Raw genomic sequence first — 21911 nt, 5'->3', positions numbered from 1 at the left:
AGCCACCGTCATGCTCTGCCCTGCTAGACTTCTTTCCTGGCCATTTCATAACAAGGTATTTTGCTGTGTGTGAACTGCCAGGCCCTTTGTCATCATTGTTTTCAGTACACAGAACTGGGCAGAAGCTTAGGTGCAAGAATGAGACTGTGGGGTTGGTTAAGGTTTCACTAAACAGATTTGAGTTGCCTCAGATGACTGAAATTTCCACCAAAAACCTTGATAGCAAGCTCTTATTTTTCACCATCATTTAACAATTCTACCCCTGACTTCTTGGAGTGGACATTCTAGGAGTTGAGTCCATCAGACTTAGTTTTTTTTTTCAAGGCAAACAGGGTTAAGTGGCTTGCCCAAGGCCACACAGCTAGGTAATTATTAAATGTCTGAGACCAGATTTGAACCCAGGTACTCCTGACTCCAGAGCCGGTGCTTTATCCACTGTGCCACCTAGCCGCCCCTCAGACTTAGTCTTAAATTCTTGGGATTTGAGGCAGATCATGGATGGGAGTGGACCTTCATTCTCCTATCCACATGGCAACACTGGTTCTATTATTCACTCCCTAAGTGAATCCCAGACTCTGGGTCATCTTCTCTCTCTCTCTCTCTCTCTCTGGATTTTGCAAGGCAATGGGGTTAAGTGACTTGCCCAAGGCCACACAGCTAGGTAATTATTAAGAGTCTGAGGTCAGATTTGAACTCAGGTCCTCCTGACTCCAGGGCCGGTGCTCTATCCACTGCGCCACCTAGCTGCCCCTCATCCTCTCTCTGGGCTTCCATTTTCTGATCCATAAATTATGAGTCTTGGACTAGATCAGGAATTCTTAACCCTTTGTGTTATGGACTTCTTTAGGCAGTTTGGTGAAGTTTATGAAGATACCTTCTCAGAATCATAGTCTTAAAATGCATAAAATGAAATACATAGGATTGCAAAAGAGGTCAATTCTATTGAAAGATAGTTAACAAAATATATTTTTTTAAAAACAGTCATGGACCCATATTAAAAATTCCTGAGCTAGTTGATGTCTAAGTTTCCTCTTTAAATCCCAAAGCCTATGAGATAAGAGACTTCAGTTTCACTCAGATAAGCACGTACAAAATGATTTCTTGTTTAAATGTGTTTAGCTGGCATTTGAGCATTGTAATTTGTAAGGATTAGGAATGCAGAGGATTCCATTTAGGGCCACACTGTGCACTTTAGACAAGATAAGCTCCAATGGGTACATGACTTAGATATGAGAGGTCAGAACACAACAAATTAGGAAAACATGGAGAAAAAACAGATCTATGGATAAGAAACAAGTTTATGACCAAACAAGGGATTATTGAGAGGCTAACACAAGGTAAAAGATATAATTTTATTATATAAAAATAAAAATTCTAGCTCATACAAATCAAAGATGATACATATGAAGGATTTTATAAGCCTTAAAGTACTATTGCTGTATTAGCTATTATTGTTGCTATTATTATCATTATTATATATATTTTTTTGCCAGTATTTTCTTTTCTTTGTTAGTCTGCCCATTCTATGTCTTCCTCTTCTTTTGAAAAAAAAAGCCTGGTAATTTTTCCAATAATACTCACATCAAATTCAAAATTGAAATCTAGATTTCCTAAGTGATGATAGAAACCGTAAGCCTTTCCATTCAACCAGTGACTACTCCGGCTCCTCCCTATACATGTGTCTCCTCTCAAGTCTTCTTGAGATCAGAGTCTGTTCTAATTTTGTTTGTATTCCCAGGTATTGGCACATTTTAAAGCTTTAATAAATGTGTTTTTTTATTCATTCATTCATTCCTACTACATCACATTAAAAATATTTAGGCGGGCGGCTAGGTGGCGCAGTAGATAGAGCACCGGCTCTGGAGTCAGGAGTACCTGAGTTCAAATCTGGTCTCAGACACAATAATTACCTAGCTGTGTGGACTTGGGCAAGCCACTTAACCCCATTTGCCTTGCAAAAAACATAAAAAAATTATATATATATATATATATATATATGTGTATATATATATATATATACATATATATACACACACAAAATAAATAAAAAATATAAATGGAGACTGGGTAGAAACAAATCTCTGTTGTATGAATCTATAACCTGAGTCAATTTGGCAAGTGCTTTGGAAACTTCATTGTTCGATATCTTAAAGATAAACAAATTTGAAAGATTTAAAAACTCGAATCAAGAAAATCAGAAATGAAGACTGTGTAAAGAAAGGTTGGACACAGGCTACAGAACGAGACATATTTTCTTGCATTTGGCCAAGGTGGGCCTTTACCCTACTTGAGTTTTTATATATATATATATATATATATATATATATATACATATATATATATATATATATATACAGAGAGAGAGAGAGAAAGAGACAGACAGACAGACAGAGAGACAGAGAGATGTATATGCAAGTATTTTGGGGTTTTCCCCCCATATTTTGATGGAGGAAGAAGGGAGACAGTGGGAAGAAGAGAAAATAGATTTTTTTTTTGTTTATTGAGAAAAAAATTAAATTCAAAGCAAAACAAAACAAAAGATAATTAGTTGTTCTGTTCTGTTCTGGCCCTGGAACTTGGTCAGAGCATTTTTTTACCACATAATTAGGGTGGGTTTGGTTTCAACATCTTTCTGAATTGGACTCCAAGGATGTAGCTACAGTGGATTCTTACAGAAATCTATCAACTAACTCTATCCTCAAGGAAAACCTTTCTTAAATAATAATTGTTAGACAATGGTGACATCACACAGACCGAAGTCAATGAAAGTCATTCAGAGTAAGGACATATTTTGGAAAATGAGAAAGAAACATACAATCCAAAATGTAGTATATGACCCAAGAGACCACCTCCATTTGAGAGATGAGGAAACTGAGGCCAAGGTTCATAGAAATAATAAGCAGCAAAGATAGAACCAATTCTAAATCATGCTGTGGGGAGCTTTATACAAAATGGAAAGCCAAGTTGGAACTCCAATGCCTATTTCAATGGAGGGTCAGCTTAAGTTGGAGGAATTAGTTCCTTCAAAAGCCCTCTCTCTTTTACTAGAGCAAGGGCTCTGAAACTAGGGTCTAAGATTTTTTTTAGTATTAAAAAAGTATTGTCAAAGTATTTTGACAATTTAACAAAATATACTTTCCTTTGTAATTTATTTTATATGTTTATTTGTATTTAATTGTATATGTTTTTGTATTATTTGAATTTTGTTTTATGTTTATTTGTATATTATTGTATATGTCTAGAAACATTATTCTGAAAAAGTGTTGGGGCAGCTAGGTGGCTCAGTGGATAGAGCATCAGCCCTGGAGTCAGGAGTACCTGAGTTCAAATCCGGTCTCAGATACTTAATAATTACCTAGCTGTGTGGCCTTGGGAAGCCACTTAACCCCATTGCCTTGCAAAAACTTAAAAAAAAAGGGGTCCATAGGTTTCAGCAGATTGTCAAAGACATTCATGACACCAAAAGGGGGAATAATCCCCCCCCCCCCACAAATACCACAAAAAACATGATCTTGCAAATCTAAACAGGTACTGAAGCTGTGAAGCTCCCAGGAGCCTCCTAGCAACGTTCCTGGAGAAGGATCCTACTAGAGCAGTCCCATCAGAGCTAAAGTCAGACTAGGCCCCTAGAGGAAGGGCAGCTTCTTCAAGGAATCCCTCAGAAAGCTAGCCCATGTCCAGAGAATATTAGGAGGACTCAATAAGGGGAGAATAGGATTTCCAGAATCCATTTGCCCCATAAACCTTAAGCTGATCCACTTTCCCTTAGACTCTGTAGAGAACATGTTCCAGATTCTTGAAGCAGTTTGGGGTCAACCATTCCCATTAAACTGCCATTGTAAATATAATCATGTATAAAAGCTAATGGGGGGGGGCAGCTAGGTGGCTCAGTGGACAGAGTATCAGCCCTGGAATCAGGAGGATCTGAGTTCAAATTCGGCCTCAGACACTTAATAATTATCTAGCTGTGTGACCTTGGCCAAGTCACTTAACCCCATTGCCTCAAATAAATAAAATTTAAAAAATAATTGACAGGCTCACCAATTAAAATCAGTTCATCACCATATGGGGAAGCACAGTGGTTAAGGTTTGTCAGTTCCTGTAGTTTGCCTACCTCACACATACACCCAACACTACCTTTCTGAGTTATCCCTAGAACCTTAGTGGAGGTTGTCCTCCTTAAAGGGACAAGTAGCCAGCTGCCTTCTGGGGACCCAATTTTCCATTATGAATTGGAGTCCAGATAGAGAGAAAGTCCAAAGCCTATATATTCCATTGTCATTTTATTCTATTTTATTCAAAAGAAAATCTGTTAGTCTCTAAATGTCTGATGTAATTAATATAAGACCAGGAGCCAAGAGGGGGAGAGGCTTGGATCTCAGGAGAGAGTTTGGAGACATATTTGAGCCTCTCTGATGGATGAAAGAAGGAAGAGCAGACATTCTACTCACAAATTCCAAATGCAATGAAAACATTGAAATCCCTTCATACTTTCAATACAGGAAGAATGAATGTGAAACACACCTTTAGAGTCTGTGAGGCAGAAGTGAACCTGGTCTAGAAAAGGGGTGACTGTACTACTTGGGGGGAAACTGCCCACTAAACCTTCTGCTAGGTGATACTTCCAGGACCATCCAATAGAGTAGGGATTGGACCTGAAAGTAAGAATTCTGGAAGCTAAATTTGTTCCCACCTATCATCTTTCTGGTCCAGATGACTAGTGAAGGACACCCCCAAAGGGAAAAACTGCCCCATTCTATGTGATACTCAAAACTCTTTTCCAATGAAGTGTTCTTTGATGTAAAAAATGAGTATTCCACCTAACTGTTCTTTACCTAAAGAAGTAAATTACCTGTTAAAGCTTCGGAAGTCTGGAAGTTCAACCTTTTCTTCGGGCTTAAAGAGTTTGGGGTAGAAAGACTCCAATAGCTCTGGCTCATTACTAATGGCCTGTTCCCAAGGAGACTGATAGTACTTAGGTACAGCTGTGGTGTTGAATCTCTCAGGAGGAATTTCCTTCAGCGGTCCAGAGTATCCTTTGGAAAAAATACAACGAGAAGAAGTTAGCACAGACTATCTGGGGTTTGCTAAGCAACAACTAGCATTTTATTATGTTATTTTTAAAATGCTAGAATAAACTTGTGAAATACACAACCTGTTGATAGTTCCCCATGAAAACTGTAATCCAAAGAGTTATAATTTTAAAAAAATTACTCATGCATTTTCTTTTAAAGAAAGACTAGTTTTCTTAACATATAAACTTGAAGAATTATCATTCTGAGGCCAAAAATTCCTTACCTACAGATTATATTTGTCCTATAGGAAAGGAAAAATTCTATTAATTTCAGTGTTCTTTGAATTAGGCACCAGAAAAATGAGGGATTTTTTTTAACTTGGATTATTTTTGACTTTTTAGATTAGAAAAGCTAAAGAATAACCTTTCTTATTGCCCTTTGCTCCGAGAGGCAGTACAGTGTATTGGATAGAGGATTAACCATGGAATCAGTACCATCTAGGCTAAAGTCCTGCCTTTGATTCATATATGCTGGGTGACCATGGATGGAACTTCCCAGTTCAAGGAAACTCAGAGACACAATGAAGAGAAACTCTGCATTAGAGGAGATTGCTTCCACATCAGGAGTGACCCACATTGAAGAAATCACCCAAATTGATCCCTTGCCCTATCATTCCCTGTTTATTTTATTCCAAAGAAAAAGTTCTAGCCTCTGGCCCCTTCTTTACACTCTCTCTAGACCTCATTTTTCCTCAGTAAAACAATTGACATGGTCTTGATGGATGGTCTTTCTGATCTCTCACAACTCCATTATTCTCTGGCTATAGAATAGGCCTTTGAAAGGACCAGCTTTCTGGGATTTGATGTTCAAAGAGACAAGAATTCCCTTGCAGCCCTGAGAGTGTTTTGGAGAATCACAATCTTTAAGCCAGAAAGGAGACCTGAGTCATGCCTGGGTTTATAAAAAGAGACCCATAGCTTGACAGAGAACAGATGGAGAGGAAGGAGTGGTGGTCACAACAGCTGTGGGGAGCCACCCCGGCCTGGCCCCAGTGGAGCCTTAAGAAGCCAAGATGGAAAAAATGCATCACATAGGGACAGGAAGCAAAAGGAGAAACTGAGACGGCAGCTGAGTCTGGAAGAGAAGGGAGAGATTGAGATGGGCTACTGGACTCCTGCAGACAGCTCAGATCAGTGCATTTGGGCCTTCAAAGATTGAGGGGAAATTTCAGAAAAAAAAAAAAGAGAGGGTTTTCCCCAATTTCCCTTGCCTTGTCTTGTAACAGGTACAGGACTATATGCTATTTGCTTTTATTTTTCCCTAAGAGTTTACCATATCCTGATTTTTCCCAGCATGTATAGACAGGTTTTTTTTCCCTAACTGGGGGCCATGAGCTATTGTAATTGTATTAATAACTTTGTGTCTCATAGAAATGCTTTGAGCTAGGAAAGCAACTATATTGCTGCTCTGCCCAGGCTAAGAGCAAGCTAATTGTTGTAACCGAGTGTGGCCAATTAAATCTCCAGGGCCCCCTTTCCAAGAGGAAGAATGCAGGAGGGTAAATCTGGGGAAGCTGGGTAAGATGCAGCTCTGCCTCTTCGAGAAGGGGAAGGGGGGAATAGAAAATACTTTCAAGTAATTTCTACAGCCCCACCCAGAAGTATTCCAGGAAAATGATCCAAGGAGGTCTGACTAATCCATCTTTTATACAGTAAAATTTCCTTTTCTACAAATGTCACTGATCTCCTTCTGGGAAACTTGAAGATTCTCCCAATTGTTTCTAACTTCAAGTCTTAACTCTTTGGTTTGTGTCTGTATCCAATAGAATTTTCCCTTTAAGGGTTTGTGACTGACCTGATTAATATGGAAATATATTTAGCAGTTATGCATGGATAACCTATATTAGATTAATCTCTGTCTAGGGAAGGGGGAAGGGAAAGGAGGGAGAGAGGGAGGGAGAAAAATATGGAACTCAGAACCTTACCCAAATATGATTGTTGAAAACTATCTTTATATGTAGTTGGAAAATAAATGAATTTATTTTTAAAAGAGGAGGGTTTGTGGCTGGCAACTCTAAAAAAATCATCTGTAAAGGAAGTTCAAGTAAGTTCACATATGCTCACTAGTAGAATGACCTGGTGGTCTATGAAATTGTTCTGGATTGTGAATCTGAGAGGGACAGAGTGGTGGGAGGCTACGTAATGGTGCTAGATTTGAAGTCCCGATGCCTAAGTTAAAACCTGGCTCTGATCCTGCTTCTCTAATTTGCCTCCTGTGCAAACCAATTCCCTTTGTTAAGCCTTGGTTTAAGGGGTGTTAAGGTGGACACTAGTAGGCTCTTCATAAAATCTAGTTCCCTTCCATCCTCCTTCTTCATGTGGTGAGAGACTGGATAAGATGACTCTTTAAGGGGCAGCTGGGTGGCACAGTGAACAGAGCTCCAGCCCTGGAATCAGGAAGATCTTAAAAGTGGTGTTAGATATTTGATACTTATTAACTGTGTGACCTTGGACAAGTCACTTAACCTCATTAATTTTCAAAAACAAAAAAATTAAAATAAGATGACCCTTCAAGTTCCAAATTTATGATCCTACAACTAGATTCGAAGGACTTAGATTTGCTTTGAGATTAGCAGTTAACCCAAGACACAAAAGAACTTGGGAGGAAGGGAAAAGAAGGGAAGGGGATATATATTTATTGAGAACATTCCATGTGCCTCTTTAAATACATTGTTTTGGAGTGGCTAGGTGGTGCAGTGGATAGAGCACCAGCCCTGGAGTCAGGAGGACCTGAGTTCAAATCCAGCCTCAGACACTTAATAATTACCTAGCTGTGGTGGCCTTTGGCAAGCCACTTAACCCCATTGCCTAGCAAAAAATAAAAAATAACTAAATATATTATTTCTTGGAAAGTGAAGTGAGCATAACCAGAACATTGGACACAATAATAGCAATATTGTGCAATGAAGAATGTGAATGATTTAACTCTTCTCAGCAATACAGTGATGCAAGACAGTTCAGAAAGACTCATGATGAAAATGCTATCCACCTCCAGAGAAAGAACTGAAAGAGACTGAATAGAGATTGAGCTATACATTTTTGAACTTTATTTTTCTTAGACTTTTTTTTTTGTGGTGTGTGTTTCCACATGACTAACACTGAAATAGTTTTATATAACTGCATAAGCATTAGTTGTTGTTCATTCATTTTAGTTGGAGCCAACTCTCCCTGACCCCATTTCGGGTTTTCTTGGCAGACATACTGAAGGGGTTTGTCATTTCCTTCTCCAGCTCATTTGACAGATGAAAAAACTGAGGTAAATAGGGCTAAGTGACCTGCACAGAGTCATAGAGCTAATAAATGTCCAAGATTGCATTTAAATTTAGGAACATGAGTCTTCCTGACTCTAGGTCCTTCCTCAGCAACCCTTAGTTGCATGTGTATAACCTTTATCATATTACTTAAAACAATGAGGGAGGACTTGAAGAAGGGAGGGAGGTTGTTAGGAACTGAAGAGTTTTTTAAAAAGCTAAAAATTTTTACATAAAATTGAAAAAAGTAAAATATTTGAGATTTTTTAAATGTAAAAATGAAAGCAAAGCAAAAAAAGGAATCTCATTTGATTCTCTTGACAACCCAAGGAAATAGGTGACATTATTATCCTTATTTTAAAGATGAGGAAACTGAGGCAGTGATTAAGTACTCATCATCATCACACAGCTGACAGTATTTGAGTTTGAGACTGGATTTGAACTCAGTCTTGCTGATTCAAGACATGATTCCATTTATTGTGGCATCTATCTTCCTTGGAGAACTAGAAGATTGGGGTTCATATCCCACTTCTAGTGCTCACTCCTTGTGGACAAGTTACTTAATTTCCTAGGTCTGAGGTTCCTTAGTAAAATGAGGATATAGACGAATACCTTTCAATTCTAGATCTTTGGTTCCATGGGCTTAACTGCCCACTCCCCCCCAAGCCAGAGGAGTGGAAAACTCCACTCATTTCTGTCTCTAACTTGAAGCAAAGATGTCCTGAAGTCAACTCTGACCAGTTTGGCTGGATTGTTAAATTTCCAGAATGAGTATTTATGCCTCAGAGATCAACAAATTCTATAAAAGGAGGTTTGATTTTTTTTAATAATCTAGACTTAAAATGAGGAAGAAAATGTCAATAATTTACATTAAACTTAAGTGTGTTATATATTATCCCCCCACTCCCCCCAGAGCTGGTTGTTAAACATTCATTAGACTTCTCCCTAAGGTACAAGTAGCTAGGGGTCTTTGTCCCCCACCTTCCCAGAGTCGTGTCCAAGCAATTCAATGGAGATCACATGAGCTCCTGCATCCATTGACTTGCATTCCATAGAATTCATATCATTTCTCAGTATTCCCATTGTTCTCTGTTCTCTGTAAAATGACTATTTTTATACGTGATTTGGTCAACAGAGCAATAACCACTCAACTAGTCATCATAATTCCAATATGCACAATGTTTTACTGCCTACACGCCTTTGCTCATGTGATTCCTTCTATCTGCTTATTCTGCTCATATGTAAGGGCCAACTCAAAACCGAGCTTCTTCCCAAAGCCTTTTTTCATCCTCCCAGGAATTACTTTAAGATTCTGTTTCTCCTCTTCTTGTGATTATTATCCTAGCTTGTTCTAGTTGTGTTAAACCCTCTATTCCTTGTGCCTGTCTTACTCACACCTGCATCTTCTACCTAGAACCAAGTCAGGAACTTGATATATCTACTTTGGTTTGAAACTCAAGGATACATCTAGACAAATTCTGGAAAGAATAAAATTTATAGGTATACATAAATATAATTATATAAAATTATTGATGAAAAATATATTTTTAATTCACTCTTTCCTAATCAATGTCTAATTCTCTTTCTTTTTTAAATTTATTTTTTTGGGGGGTTTTGCAAGGCAATGGGGTTAAGTGACTTGCCCAAGATCACATAGCTAGGTAATTAAGTGTCTGAGGCCAGATTTGAACTGAGGTCCTCCTGACTCCAGGGCCAGTGTTCTATCCATTCAGATTCCCTTTCAAAATTCCTAACATACAAGATCATCAGTTTAGGATTAGAAGGAATCTTATGTCATAGAGTCCAGGGATTCCTGCTTGGTGGTCTGTGAATCCCTTGTAGATAAATGCTAAAAATTCTTTAAGCATGAATAATTCATTGTAAAGCATCCTATGAGGTAGCTAAAATGATAAGGTTAATAGAACTCTGGTCCTGGAATCAGGAGGACCCAAGTTCAAATCCAACCTCAAATATTTACTAGGGTGTGATCCTGGGCAAGTCACTTCACCCTCTTTGTCTCAGTTTCTGCATCTGTCAAATGAGCTGGAGAAGGAAATGGCAAAATGCTCCAGTATCTTTGCCAAGAACCCCCCAACTGGAGTCAGAAAGAGTAGGACATGACTGAAACAGTCAAATAACTTAATAAGGCTTCATATGAGTAGTATATTAAATTGTTCTAAGGTTTCACAACACTTTTTTGATTGTCATTAGCTTTGGAAGAGTTTCATACAATAACAACAAGAAATAGGATTCATTGATCTAGACCAATAACTTCACTTAGCTGATGAGGAACAAAGCTTCGGGAAGAAAGGGATGTGCCTAAGGAAAGTAGTTTTCCTTTCCAATCCCATATGATTCTCATAGTCCAGTTCTGTTTGATTTCCTTTATGATCAATGGGAACATCTTTAAAAATTCCATAGAATTCTATAAACCAAGATTTTTCCATATTTTAATGTGTATCAAAGGGGAAGGAAATACTTTGCTGGCTGAGTTCAAACCTTGTCCTTCTCTAACCTCAGACTAGCCCCTTAACAAAGGTCCAGAGCTTGTACGTTTATGTGATTCAAATCTGAAATCTTTATAGATCAAAAGTATATCTCCTTTCTAATATTTTAGGTGGTTAGGTAGTAAAAGAGCTAAAGCAGCAGGACTAGAATCAGGAAGACAAGTTCAAAACCAGCTGTGTGACACTGGGCAAGTCACTTTACCCTCTTTGCTTCAGTTTCCTCATCTGCCAAATGGACTAGAGAAGGAAATGACAAACAACTCCAGGATCTCTGCCAAGGAAACCCCTAATAGGGTCACAGAAAATCAGAAATGACAGGACAACAGCAACAACAACCCTAATATCCTACCTAGAAAAGTCAAATCTGATGTTCTTTTCCAGGCCTCATCCTCTATTTCACTTGACACTGTAGATTACTCTCTGCTTCCAAACACTCCTTTTTTATGTTGTTTTACCTAATAACAAGATTTGGGACCCCCCCCCCCATGCCTGTACCTGAATTCCCCACTCTAGTCTTTGGTTCAGTGGGCAGGGGCATATATTGACACATAACATCTATGAGACTGAGCAAGTCTTCTTCTAAGGAACCCAGGCCATTCTCAGAATCAAAATTTTCATAGGAAGTACAAAACTCCTTTGGTAGAGGGAGTTTTTCCCAATACTTTCAAAATACCAGGTCCAATCCCTAACCCCAGCCTTAGATATAGGTCATTCTGTGAGACAGTCTAGCTCATGTCTTTGCCTTTTCTCTTATATTAGATTGCAAGCTCCTTGAGGGAAGGCTCTATTGATTGGCCTCTTGGAATTTCCCTGTGTCTGGGGCTGCATATGCATACAGTGATTGACCATTTGCTTATAGCTAACATTTCCAGGTTTGAAAACTGCTTCACCTGCAAACTGTCAATTCACAGCAACTCTTTGATGGAAGTGCCCCAGGTAGAATTAGCCCTATTTTAGATAGGTAGTTGAGCATAGATAGATAAAACATTTATTAGACACTTACTATATACAGGCACTAGGCATTGAGGAGACAATATGAAGAAACCAGGCAGTGCCTGCTCATCAGGAGGTCAACACAGAATATTAAAGGGGGTCTGTAAAGGTGGTGCAATGTGACCTCCCAGGTGTGTAGGCCTTAAACACCTCAGGATAAGGTCAGAGTTGACTAATTAGAGTCAAAGGTAACCATCTTTCAACTTAAAAGATCCTTTTCATGCCACTTGTCCAGTTTCAATGTCATTTTTGGCTTTATCTAATCTTAGCTAACTTGGATTGCATCCAATGGGCATGCATCCATTTCTACAGGTCTAGCCTTGTTTTAGAGAATGATGAATAGCATGGGAGAATAGCTATAACCTTGGGCTTGAAGTTAGGAAGTACTGGGATCCAGGTTCTCATCTATGTGATCAACATGGACAAATCACTTGATTTAGGTGGTCTTTTCTTAGAAGCAAGTAATGAGGATCCCTTGAAGGCAAGGTCATTTTGGTCTGACTTTTTTCCCTAGCTACTTGCATAGGAAAGGTACTTAATAAATTTGTCTCCTGAATTAGTTTGAGATTTTGATAGTGTAAAAGTCTTTATATTTCATATTTCATTAACATTTCCAATGCATTTACATTTATAGAGCCTGGGCTTGCTTTTCATTTTATTTTCATATATAAGCATGGATTCCCATGGGACAGTATATTTTTATTTTTGAATCTTTCATAGTATATAGAAAGTGGTCAAAATATGTGAAATAATTTAGGTGCATAGATATTAGAGTGGACAAATTACTGAACTTGGAATTAGGAAAACTTAAGTTCAGCCTTGGACATTTATTACTTGTATGACTTAAGGCATGTTACTTAATTTTTCAGTCTCAGTTTCCTCATTTGTAAAAGAGTTGTTGTTGTTCAACCATGCCTGATTCTCATGACCTGATTTGGGGTTTTCTTGATAGAGATCCAGGAGTGGTTTGCCATTTTCTTCTCCAGGTCATTTTACAGAAGAGGAAACTGAAGCAGACAGAGTTAAGCGACTTGTCCAAGGTCATATAATTAGTAAGTCTAAGTATCTGAGGTCAGACTTGAACTCAGGATGATAAATTCCCCCTGACTCCTGGCCAGGGTGCTCTAGCCACGGCTCCACTCTACCTTTCCCAAATCAAATGAAATGATACTTGGAAAAAATACTTTTGCAAGCCTTAGAGCCCAAGGTAAAAGTCATTTATTATTATGAAAAGGGTGTATCATTGTGAATACAATGACTGCATGTTTTTTTAAAAAGATAATGATACCAATATCTAGAGAGAACTGGCACTAATAACCCATATCTAAATGTTGGCTTACATTTTAAAATACTATTCAAAGGGAGAGATTTGATGGTAAAAAGCTCCACAAAATTTAGTTAGTAGAATGAATGCTAGCTCCCAACCCCTTTCTTGCTGGGATGGCTCTTTACCTGGTGCGATGTTTTCTGGGTTGGGTGGACTCCGGGGGTCTGGTGTGTTAGGAGGTGTCAGTGGGCCATGTTGGGAGCCACCTTCCATGCTGCCACCATCCAAAGTTCCATTCTGCATGGCAATCCTGTACTGCATGGGAGCAAAAGGAAACTCTTATTAATATTAAGCACATCGAGAAGAGACACTAACATTGATACATGACACTTACTCCATTTATTTATTTATTTTGATTTTTTGCAAGGCAATGGAGTTAAGTTGCTTGCCCAAGGCCACACAGCTACATAATTATTAAGTGTCTGAGGTCGGATTTGAACTCAGGTACTCCTGACTCCAGGGCTGATGCTCTATCCAATGTGCCACCTAGCTGCCCCTCTCCATTTATTTTCATAATTATGGTTTAGCTCCTCTTCTGAATTTTATGGGATGTTGCTAATTCACCATAATAAGCATAGCCATCATTTCTACACTGCTTTGAGTTCTGCAATATGCTTCCCAAATATTATCTTATTTCATCTTCACAACAACTCTGGGAAGTAGGTGATGTTACTCCCATTTTTAACAGAAGAAGAAACTGAGGCAGAGGTTAAGTGACTTGCACAGGGTCATGAGACCTGTGTCTGAGACTAAATTTGAATTCAAGTCTTCTTTATTCTGGACTCAGAAACTATAGCCACTGTATCAGTGGATTGTGAACACTGAGTATATTTGAGGATTTTTATTATAATCTAAAAATTCTCTCTCTCTCTCTCTAGTCCATTTCCCTTTGTGCTCATATATTTTCTGTATTAACATTTTTATACTTTTTTTGTGGCTATCACTGGTAATATGTTTCAGTCAATTCATGCCCAGATAGATGGGCTTAGAATCAGGAAGACTCATCTTCCTGAGTTCAAATCTGACTACAGACACTTCAGTTTCCTCATCTGGAAAAAGAGTTAGAGAAGGTAATGACTAAAACCACTCCAGTGTTTTTGCCAAAAAACAAAAAGTGGAATCAAGAAGAGTCATTAACAGCCACCAACAGGACTGCACTATCTCAGGTCAAGAACCTAAGCTGATCAGCTTCAGGCTATGATTTCTGGATTCTACTTTGAAGAAGCAGCAGCAACAGTCTAAAATATGGCATGAAGATGGGGCAGGGGTAGGAAGGTAGATGAGGCAGATAAAGTATGATCAGAGGTCTAGGACTGACTAGATATGTCTCGAACTCTAGTATTTCATTGACCTTAATAACTGATTTATTCACTTTTTGGGGGAAACGACCAAATTCATTTCCTTACAAATAAGATAGACTATTGAGAGATTGACCTATGTTGAGGGAATTCATTTGCTCTTCATTCTCACCATGCAATGCTGAAACCAGTATCATCTGAAGCTTCAATCACATTGCCAACCTTGATGCCTTAAAATAGTCACACCAGCCTACTCAAGGGTGAGCCATTTCCTGGGGATTAATGACAGACTAGAGAATCTACTCTTTCCAGTTAGTCATGAGTTGACAGGAAACACCAAGTACCCCAGTGGTTATTGTTTAAATACACAGTCATGCCCTATGGTGGCCATGCTGTGCCTTATTTTAGTAAGAGATGCAACCTAAATTATAGCCCTCTTTCTATTCTTCAGTGACTCTCAACAAGGAAGGTAAGAAAAGCAAACAAAAACAAAGATCTTTATCTCAGCTGAATTGAATCTGAACAAAGCATCTCTACTGAAAGATTATGAATCTATCTATCTATATGTATATATGTATTTTTTTTTGTTGGTCAGTCTTTTCTGTCATATCTAACTCTCCATGACCCCATTTGTGGATTTCTTGGCAAAGGTACTGAAGTGGTTTGCCACTTTTTTCTCCAGCTCATTTGACAGATGAGAAAACTGAAGCAAGCAGAGTTAAGTGACTTACCCAGGGTCACACAGCTCATAAATGTCTATGCTCAGATTTGAACTATCCTCCTGACTTCAGGTCTGGTGTACTCTGCACTTTGCTACCTAGCTGCCCATAAGGTCTGAATGACCATGGGCAAGTCATTTAACCCTGATTGCCTTGCATCCAGGGCCATCTCCAGTTGTCCTGATTCATATGTAGCTACTGGACCAGATGGCTCTGGAGAAGAAAGTGAGGCTGGTGACTTAGCACAGCTTCCCCCCACCCCCACTCAAACCCAAGTCATGTGACTGTCATGGTATTATCTCCCTGATGTGATCTTTGGAAATGAAGGATTAAAAAAATTAGCTTCCCATACATTTATATATACAGTTAATAAATTGGGGGAATCTACCTAGATCTAGACTAGGTTCTGGGGGAAGGGTGGTATCCAATGGAGCGCATGCTTTGGTCCCATAAATAAAAGAAATAATTGGTCAGTAGATTCTGCTTGAATCTTTCAATAGTAGTGGTGGTGTTATAGAGGACTGACCATTAAGCCAGGAAGAATAATCCAAACAACAGACTTCTAGAAGAATGATTTTGCTCTGATGATCACTTTCTGTCTTTCTCTTCTGCCTGTATTACACAAGATTTCTCTTTGTTACTTTAATAGTCTAGGGATCAATTCTTTTATCAGTATAAGTATTTCCTCCAATCATATTATTTTAATTCCTTCCTGACTTAGCAGATAGTCTTGGAGAGTTGGGGGTCTAAAAATAGGCCATCTTATGGCCAACCTGGATATGAGTCTCTTTTACCTTGGAAGGCTGGACCTTAGTCTAGTTTGGTACCAACCTGGTAGGGTCTGTTACCACTTGAACTTCATTGGCATCAACTCTGAAGGCTCAGAATCTCTCCTCTGTACTTAAATGAGTCACAAAGGTGGTGGTAGTTTTGGGGTTTTATTGTCATTGGAAAATACTGACAATTACATCTTTAATATGCTCCATGTAGAGAAGGCAACTTCTTTTGGTAGAAAAACTATAAAGTCATATATCCCAGTATATTTGTCATTGAATTGGGACCAGATGATTTCTAAAGTTCTTTCTAATTCTATAATTGTTCACGACTGTGGGTCAATATTTCTACCATCTTTTCATCCACCTTTCCTTGATCCTTTCCTCATCAGGTGATTGTTAAAACTGCTCATTATTTTGTGCCAATTGCAATACATTTCACATCATGGAACAGAGTTTGAAAAAAAATTCGACTAACTCAAATAACTTGTTATTTCTCCCCAAAGGGAGGTGATTAAAATGTGAGGTAGTTCTGATTCCTCCATTAATTCACCTATGAACTTGTGAAATTCATTTAATATCTCTGAACTGAAAAGAACTGATCAAATCTGAAGGCAGATCAAAGCATACTCCTTTTTACTTTATTTTTCTTGAATTTTTTTTTTGGTCTGCGTTTTCTTTCACCACATGTCTAATTTGAAATATATTCTGTATGCCTGCCCAGTATATAACCTCTATCAAATTACTTGCCTTCTCAATTAGGGAGTTAGAGAGGGAAGGTGAGAGAGAATTTGGAACTCAAAATTGTAAAAAATGAAGGTTAGAAATTGGTTTTATGTGTTATTGGAAAAAATTATTAAAATCAAAATACGTCTCTGACTGCAATTTCTTAATTTCTAAAATCAGGATAATACTTCCAGTCATTTAGAAATATTATTATAAAAATGAATGGAATCATGCATTTAAAAATCTTTTGAAGTTCAAAAATTAGAGAATAATTTTCCTCTCTCTACTCCCAAAATGATGTCTATAAATAAAATGTACTTGCAATTTCTGAGGAGTTGGAGGAAAAATAGTTCCTGTACTGAAAATTTATTTTTTAAATCTAGAGAACTGATCCATGAATTCAAAACTAGAAAATAATACCAATGATCTTTCTAAATCCTCTAGCTCTTGGGCAGGGAAGGAAAGCTCATTGCCATAGACTTTTCCTCTTTTCCAAGTTAAAGTGAGACCTCAAGGGAAATATCTACCTTCTCTACTGAAATGAGACCAAATTATTATTATTATTTATTATTATTATTATTTTTATTATTACATCACAGAGTTAGAAGGGGCTTCTGAATCCTCAAGTTCAATTCATACTTGACCAAGAATTTCTTTTAAAAGCTACCCCACATCTTTTCTTTGAAGAACCTTGTGAGACATCTCATTCTACTTTGGGGTGGTCTGAATTGTTAGAAAGGTTTTTTTCCCCTGAACCATAATCAGCCCTTGTGAAATTTCCATCAATTATTCTTCATTTTGTCCTCCAGGGGCAAATGCCAAACAAGTATAACCTTTCTTCTGTGTCCCATAGTTAGATAACAATCCTCTTTTCCCCAAACTCTTCTCTTCAAATTGAACATTTCCAGCCCCTTCAACCAATTCTTATATGGCCAATTTTCAAGGCATCTTACCACTTTGGTTGTTCTTCAAGGCTCGTCTTAAAATGTGACCCTATAATTAAATTCAGGCTACAGAGATATGATCTGCTCAGGGAGTCTATTGTCTCCCTAATTCTGGGCATATCTTATTTAATTCAAGTTATGTTTACTGTTGACTTCCAATTTGCTAAACTCCCCATACCCTTTCCAGTTGATCTGGTTTCTAACCATGTCTTTCTCATCTGATGCTTCTGAAAATGATTTCTTGAATCCAAGTGCATTGCTTTCTATTAAGGAATCAAATTGGCTTGATTTCTATTAAGGAATCAAACCTTTCAATTTCTCTTCAGTTCTTGATTCTGTCATCCAACATTTTATATCTTTTACCCCACCCCCACACTATCCTGCTCTGGATTTGTGACATTCATTAATCTGATGAACATTCAAGTGTTTGATTAAAACATTGAAGATAATAGAGTCAAGTACAAATCTACTAGAGAACTTCCCTTTGATTGACATTGACCCATTATCAACTCTCTTTGGGTCTAGTCATTCAAACACTTTAGAATCTACTTAACTGTCCATTTATCTACTTGCCTCCATTTTTTCCCCACAAGATTAAAATGAAACTTTAAGCCTAGATTAAACAATATCTGTATATCTAATAACATTCTTCCAAAAAGAGAAATAGGATAATCTAGCATGACCTGATCTTGATGATACCTTTCTCTCTGTGAGTGCTATTCTCCTTTCTAAATTTTCACTAGCCATCCCTTTCCTTTTAGGTTGCTAGAATGTTGCAAGTAGAATTAAAGCCCATTACAAATTTCATTCTCTTTCATTTCTTGTCTATTGGGACGAGTTCTGTAATATTCTGTCATGTTTCTCATGAATGGAAACAACTGGACCCCAAGACAGAAATTCTGAAGATGGACATATCCCAGATCCCAGTTCTATCTAGCTGAAGTTGGAAAGGAACTCCAAAGTTATTTAATCCAACCTAGGTCTTTTGACTTCTAGCCCAGTACTCTCTCTCCTTCATCACCCTGCCTAGGCTGGTGCTAAGGGCCAGGGATTCTAGGAATCATATTATTGTGTAACTTAAACCTACCAAAAAAAATCTACTCTAGGTAGTGTGGTCTCCTCTGGGAAAGAGAAATGGGAAAAGATGCCCTCAATCTAGGGTCATATCATTTTAATTAGTGAGACAAATGCTTTTCCATGTCATGCAAGAAGAACCTATTGACATTTAGTTTTCAGAGCATGATATTATTGCCACCACTTAGATTTTCTGCATATTTTATGGGAAGTTCTTTCAGTTTTTTTACTATTCTGCATCTTTTTTTCATTTCAAATTGAGTCCCAAAGGTTGATTGAACAAGGATATAATTAATATATGATGGGAACACTGACTTGTAATTTGCTGAAAACTCCCTTTTCAGAAGGGAGATCTGGTTTGGATTTTAAGGAAGATTTTCTGGGTAATTAGAACTATTCAAAGAGAGAGCACTGGTTAGATTTAGGGTTAGAATTACATTTCAAAGGAGCCAGGTTCCTCTTTTGCCTCTGACATTTGCTACCTGAGTGACCATAGATAGTCATTAGCCTCAACAGCCATTTCCTCATAGGGTTCTTTCATTAAGCTCTAAGGCTTCTTCCAGAGCTGAATTTACGGAGCTCTGATGCTCTATCATTTGACCTTTACTTTGGAAGTAATAGGGAGCCACAGTATGTTTTTGAAGAAAAAACTGGCATGATCAGATATGCGATCTTATGAAAAACAGAATGAACCATCATGGGAATACCCATCAGTAGGATGTCTTGGATCTAGGACTAGATATCAAGACATCAAAAATACAGAATCCCACAGATTTACAGAACAAGAAAGGACCTCAGAGGCTTATAAGCTGTGTGATTTTAGGCAACTCATTTAACATCCATTAGCTTTATTTTCCTCATATATCAAATGAATGGGGTGGACTAAATGGACCCTGAGATATTTTTAGCAAGATTTTATGGCTCCTTAGCATAATAATAGATGAAGCAAAAGATAGCACATTAAACTCAGAATCAGGAAGATTCCTGGCTTCAGAAACTTATTAACTGTGTGACCCTGGGTAAGTCACTTAACCCTGTTAGCCTCAGTTTCTCATCTGTAAAATGAGCTGGAGAAGGCAATGGCAAACCACTTCAGTACCTTTGTCAAGAAAACCACAAATGGGGTCATAGAGAATTAGATATGACAGAAATGGCTGAAAACAACAAAGCATAATAATAATTCAATCTAATCTAGTCCAATCCATACTCAACTGAAAATCTCTTCTTTGACATCTCCCCAATGTGTTCATCTGACCTCTTCTTGAAGAGAGATATACCACCACTACCCAAGGAAGCCCCCCTTTTTGTTCAATTTAAGTTACAGAAAGATTTTCCTTATTTTGACTAAAAATCTGTATCTTGGAACCCAAGCTGAGTCTCAAAAGGTTTAGGTCCTTACCCGATGTTCCAGTATTTCTTGTGTTATCCATTTGGGTCAAGCAGAAGCCTAATGTCTCTTCCATGGGGCGACAATACTTGAAGATAATTATTATCTGTCCCACTTCATCCCTGTCCCTTCACCTTAGCCTCATTCTTCTTTTCTTTAAATGAAATGTCTCTAGGTTTTACTGCCAGAATATTCTAGGAAGAATTCTCATTACAGTCTGGTTTGGACTGAATGATGATCTCTGAAGTCCATGGGCTTCCATGTCTGAAATCATGGACTGCCATTTTGAAACACATTCCTAAGACTATTTCATCATCCTGATTTGATTTTTTTTCCTCAAGCTATAATTACAAATTCTTTCTATGGATTAGCAGAATAAATGGAAGAGATTAATAATTGGTGTCATTCCCTTGTTTCAGAGATCCCTGGGCATATTCCACTGTTTGAGGAACTCCTCTTGTCCCCTCCCTTTTTTTTATCCCTAGTCAGACCTGATGGATAACTTCCTTTCTGTTGGAGCTGAAAGAGGCCAATTATCTAATCCAGGACAGTCAGGTGAGGTCGGGATGATTTTAGGCAGCTTCTCTAGGGGCCAGAGACATATTTTGCTAAGAGTAAACTAGACATAATTATAGGGTCACACAATTTTACATTTATCCCCACTGCAAAGCCTCAAGCCATCCTTCACACTCTCAGGAGGTGACTGGAGCATGTTGTCCAACTAGCTTCATAACTGGGTCTAGATTAGACCTGGGAAACTAAAGGATGTTCATTAATGTGGGAAAAAAGGTAACAACAAAACAATAATAATAGTTGGCATTTCTAGAGAGCCTTCTGTTTATTCAATCACTTTCTTCATAAGAATGATATGATAGGTAGGATAAGTACTATTATCTCGAGATATAAATCATATCATACTTCAGCAACATCTAATGTGAATTGTTAGAAAATGTCAGCAGTGAGATTTGAATTTAGGTTGTAGTATAATCAATAGGAAGGGACCTTAAAGAGCATAGAACTCAATTCCTTTATTTTTGGATAATAATAATAATAATAGTTAATATTGATCTAGTGCTTAGTATATGTTAGGCAATGTGCTAAAGGCACTTTATAATTATTATCTCATTTGATCCTCATAACAATCCTGGGAAGTAGGTGCTATTCCCCATTTTACAGATGAGGAAACCGAGGCAATCAAGGGTTAAGTGTCTCTCCCAGGGTAAGTGATCAATCTGAGAAATGAGGAAAGAAAGATTGCTTTAAATTATTCTCTAAAATTTTAAAATTAAATTCCACTGAAGTCTGGAAATAATAATTGATGGCTTTCCTCCCACACCATTTATAAATCACAGAACTGTTATTTTTTTCACCAAAGCCTGCCAAAGCCTCCACTTGTAGGTTACAGAGACTTTTAACCAAAAATAATTCTAGAAAAAAATTTTTAAATGTTTACAAAGAAGGAAAACATTAAAAATCCAGCAATTTTGAATCCCCTTTAGCTTTGAACAAGTAATCTCTCAGATTATGGGCCTCTCCTCTGTTTCCCTCTTCCTTTACCCAATTCTTGGAACCTCTCCAGTTGCTTTAACCTACGTCATGTTGTGATCTCTATACAACCCTGAGTCTTGACCTTCCTCACCCACTCCACTCCATCCTTCACTACCCAGAACTCTCTCTAATTCTCTTTAATTCCTTCATGGCTTTTCTTGGGTCCCCTGCCTTTCTTCAAGTGTCACCTCAAATCTTATGTTTTCCAGGAGACCTTTTCCAGACTGCAGTTGGGATAACCTCCATCTATTCCCTATATGTCTTGTAAATACCTAATTATTTACCCATTT

The 21911-nt window shown here is 37.9% G+C and overlaps 1 protein-coding gene across 2 annotated transcripts in view; it reads right to left on the bottom strand.

Annotated features, from left to right (window-relative positions):
* Positions 1-21911, bottom strand: part of LOC141517369 (myozenin-2-like) — a 52076-nt gene that overhangs the window by 5328 nt on the left and 24837 nt on the right. For both annotated transcript variants that reach the window (XM_074228319.1, XM_074228318.1), the window contains 2 exons: positions 13278-13407; positions 4853-5036 (listed from right to left, as the gene is read on the bottom strand). In XM_074228319.1, coding sequence (XP_074084420.1) covers positions 4853-5036; positions 13278-13407 — 314 coding nt within the window. The remainder of the gene's footprint in view (positions 1-4852; positions 5037-13277; positions 13408-21911) is intronic.

Source organism: Macrotis lagotis, chromosome 3 (genome assembly GCF_037893015.1).
Source record: "Macrotis lagotis isolate mMagLag1 chromosome 3, bilby.v1.9.chrom.fasta, whole genome shotgun sequence".
In the NCBI taxonomy this organism is placed as follows: domain Eukaryota; kingdom Metazoa; phylum Chordata; class Mammalia; order Peramelemorphia; family Peramelidae; genus Macrotis; species Macrotis lagotis.
Note: the sequence above shows the minus strand (reverse complement) of the source record. Positions and strands in the feature narration are given on the sequence as shown.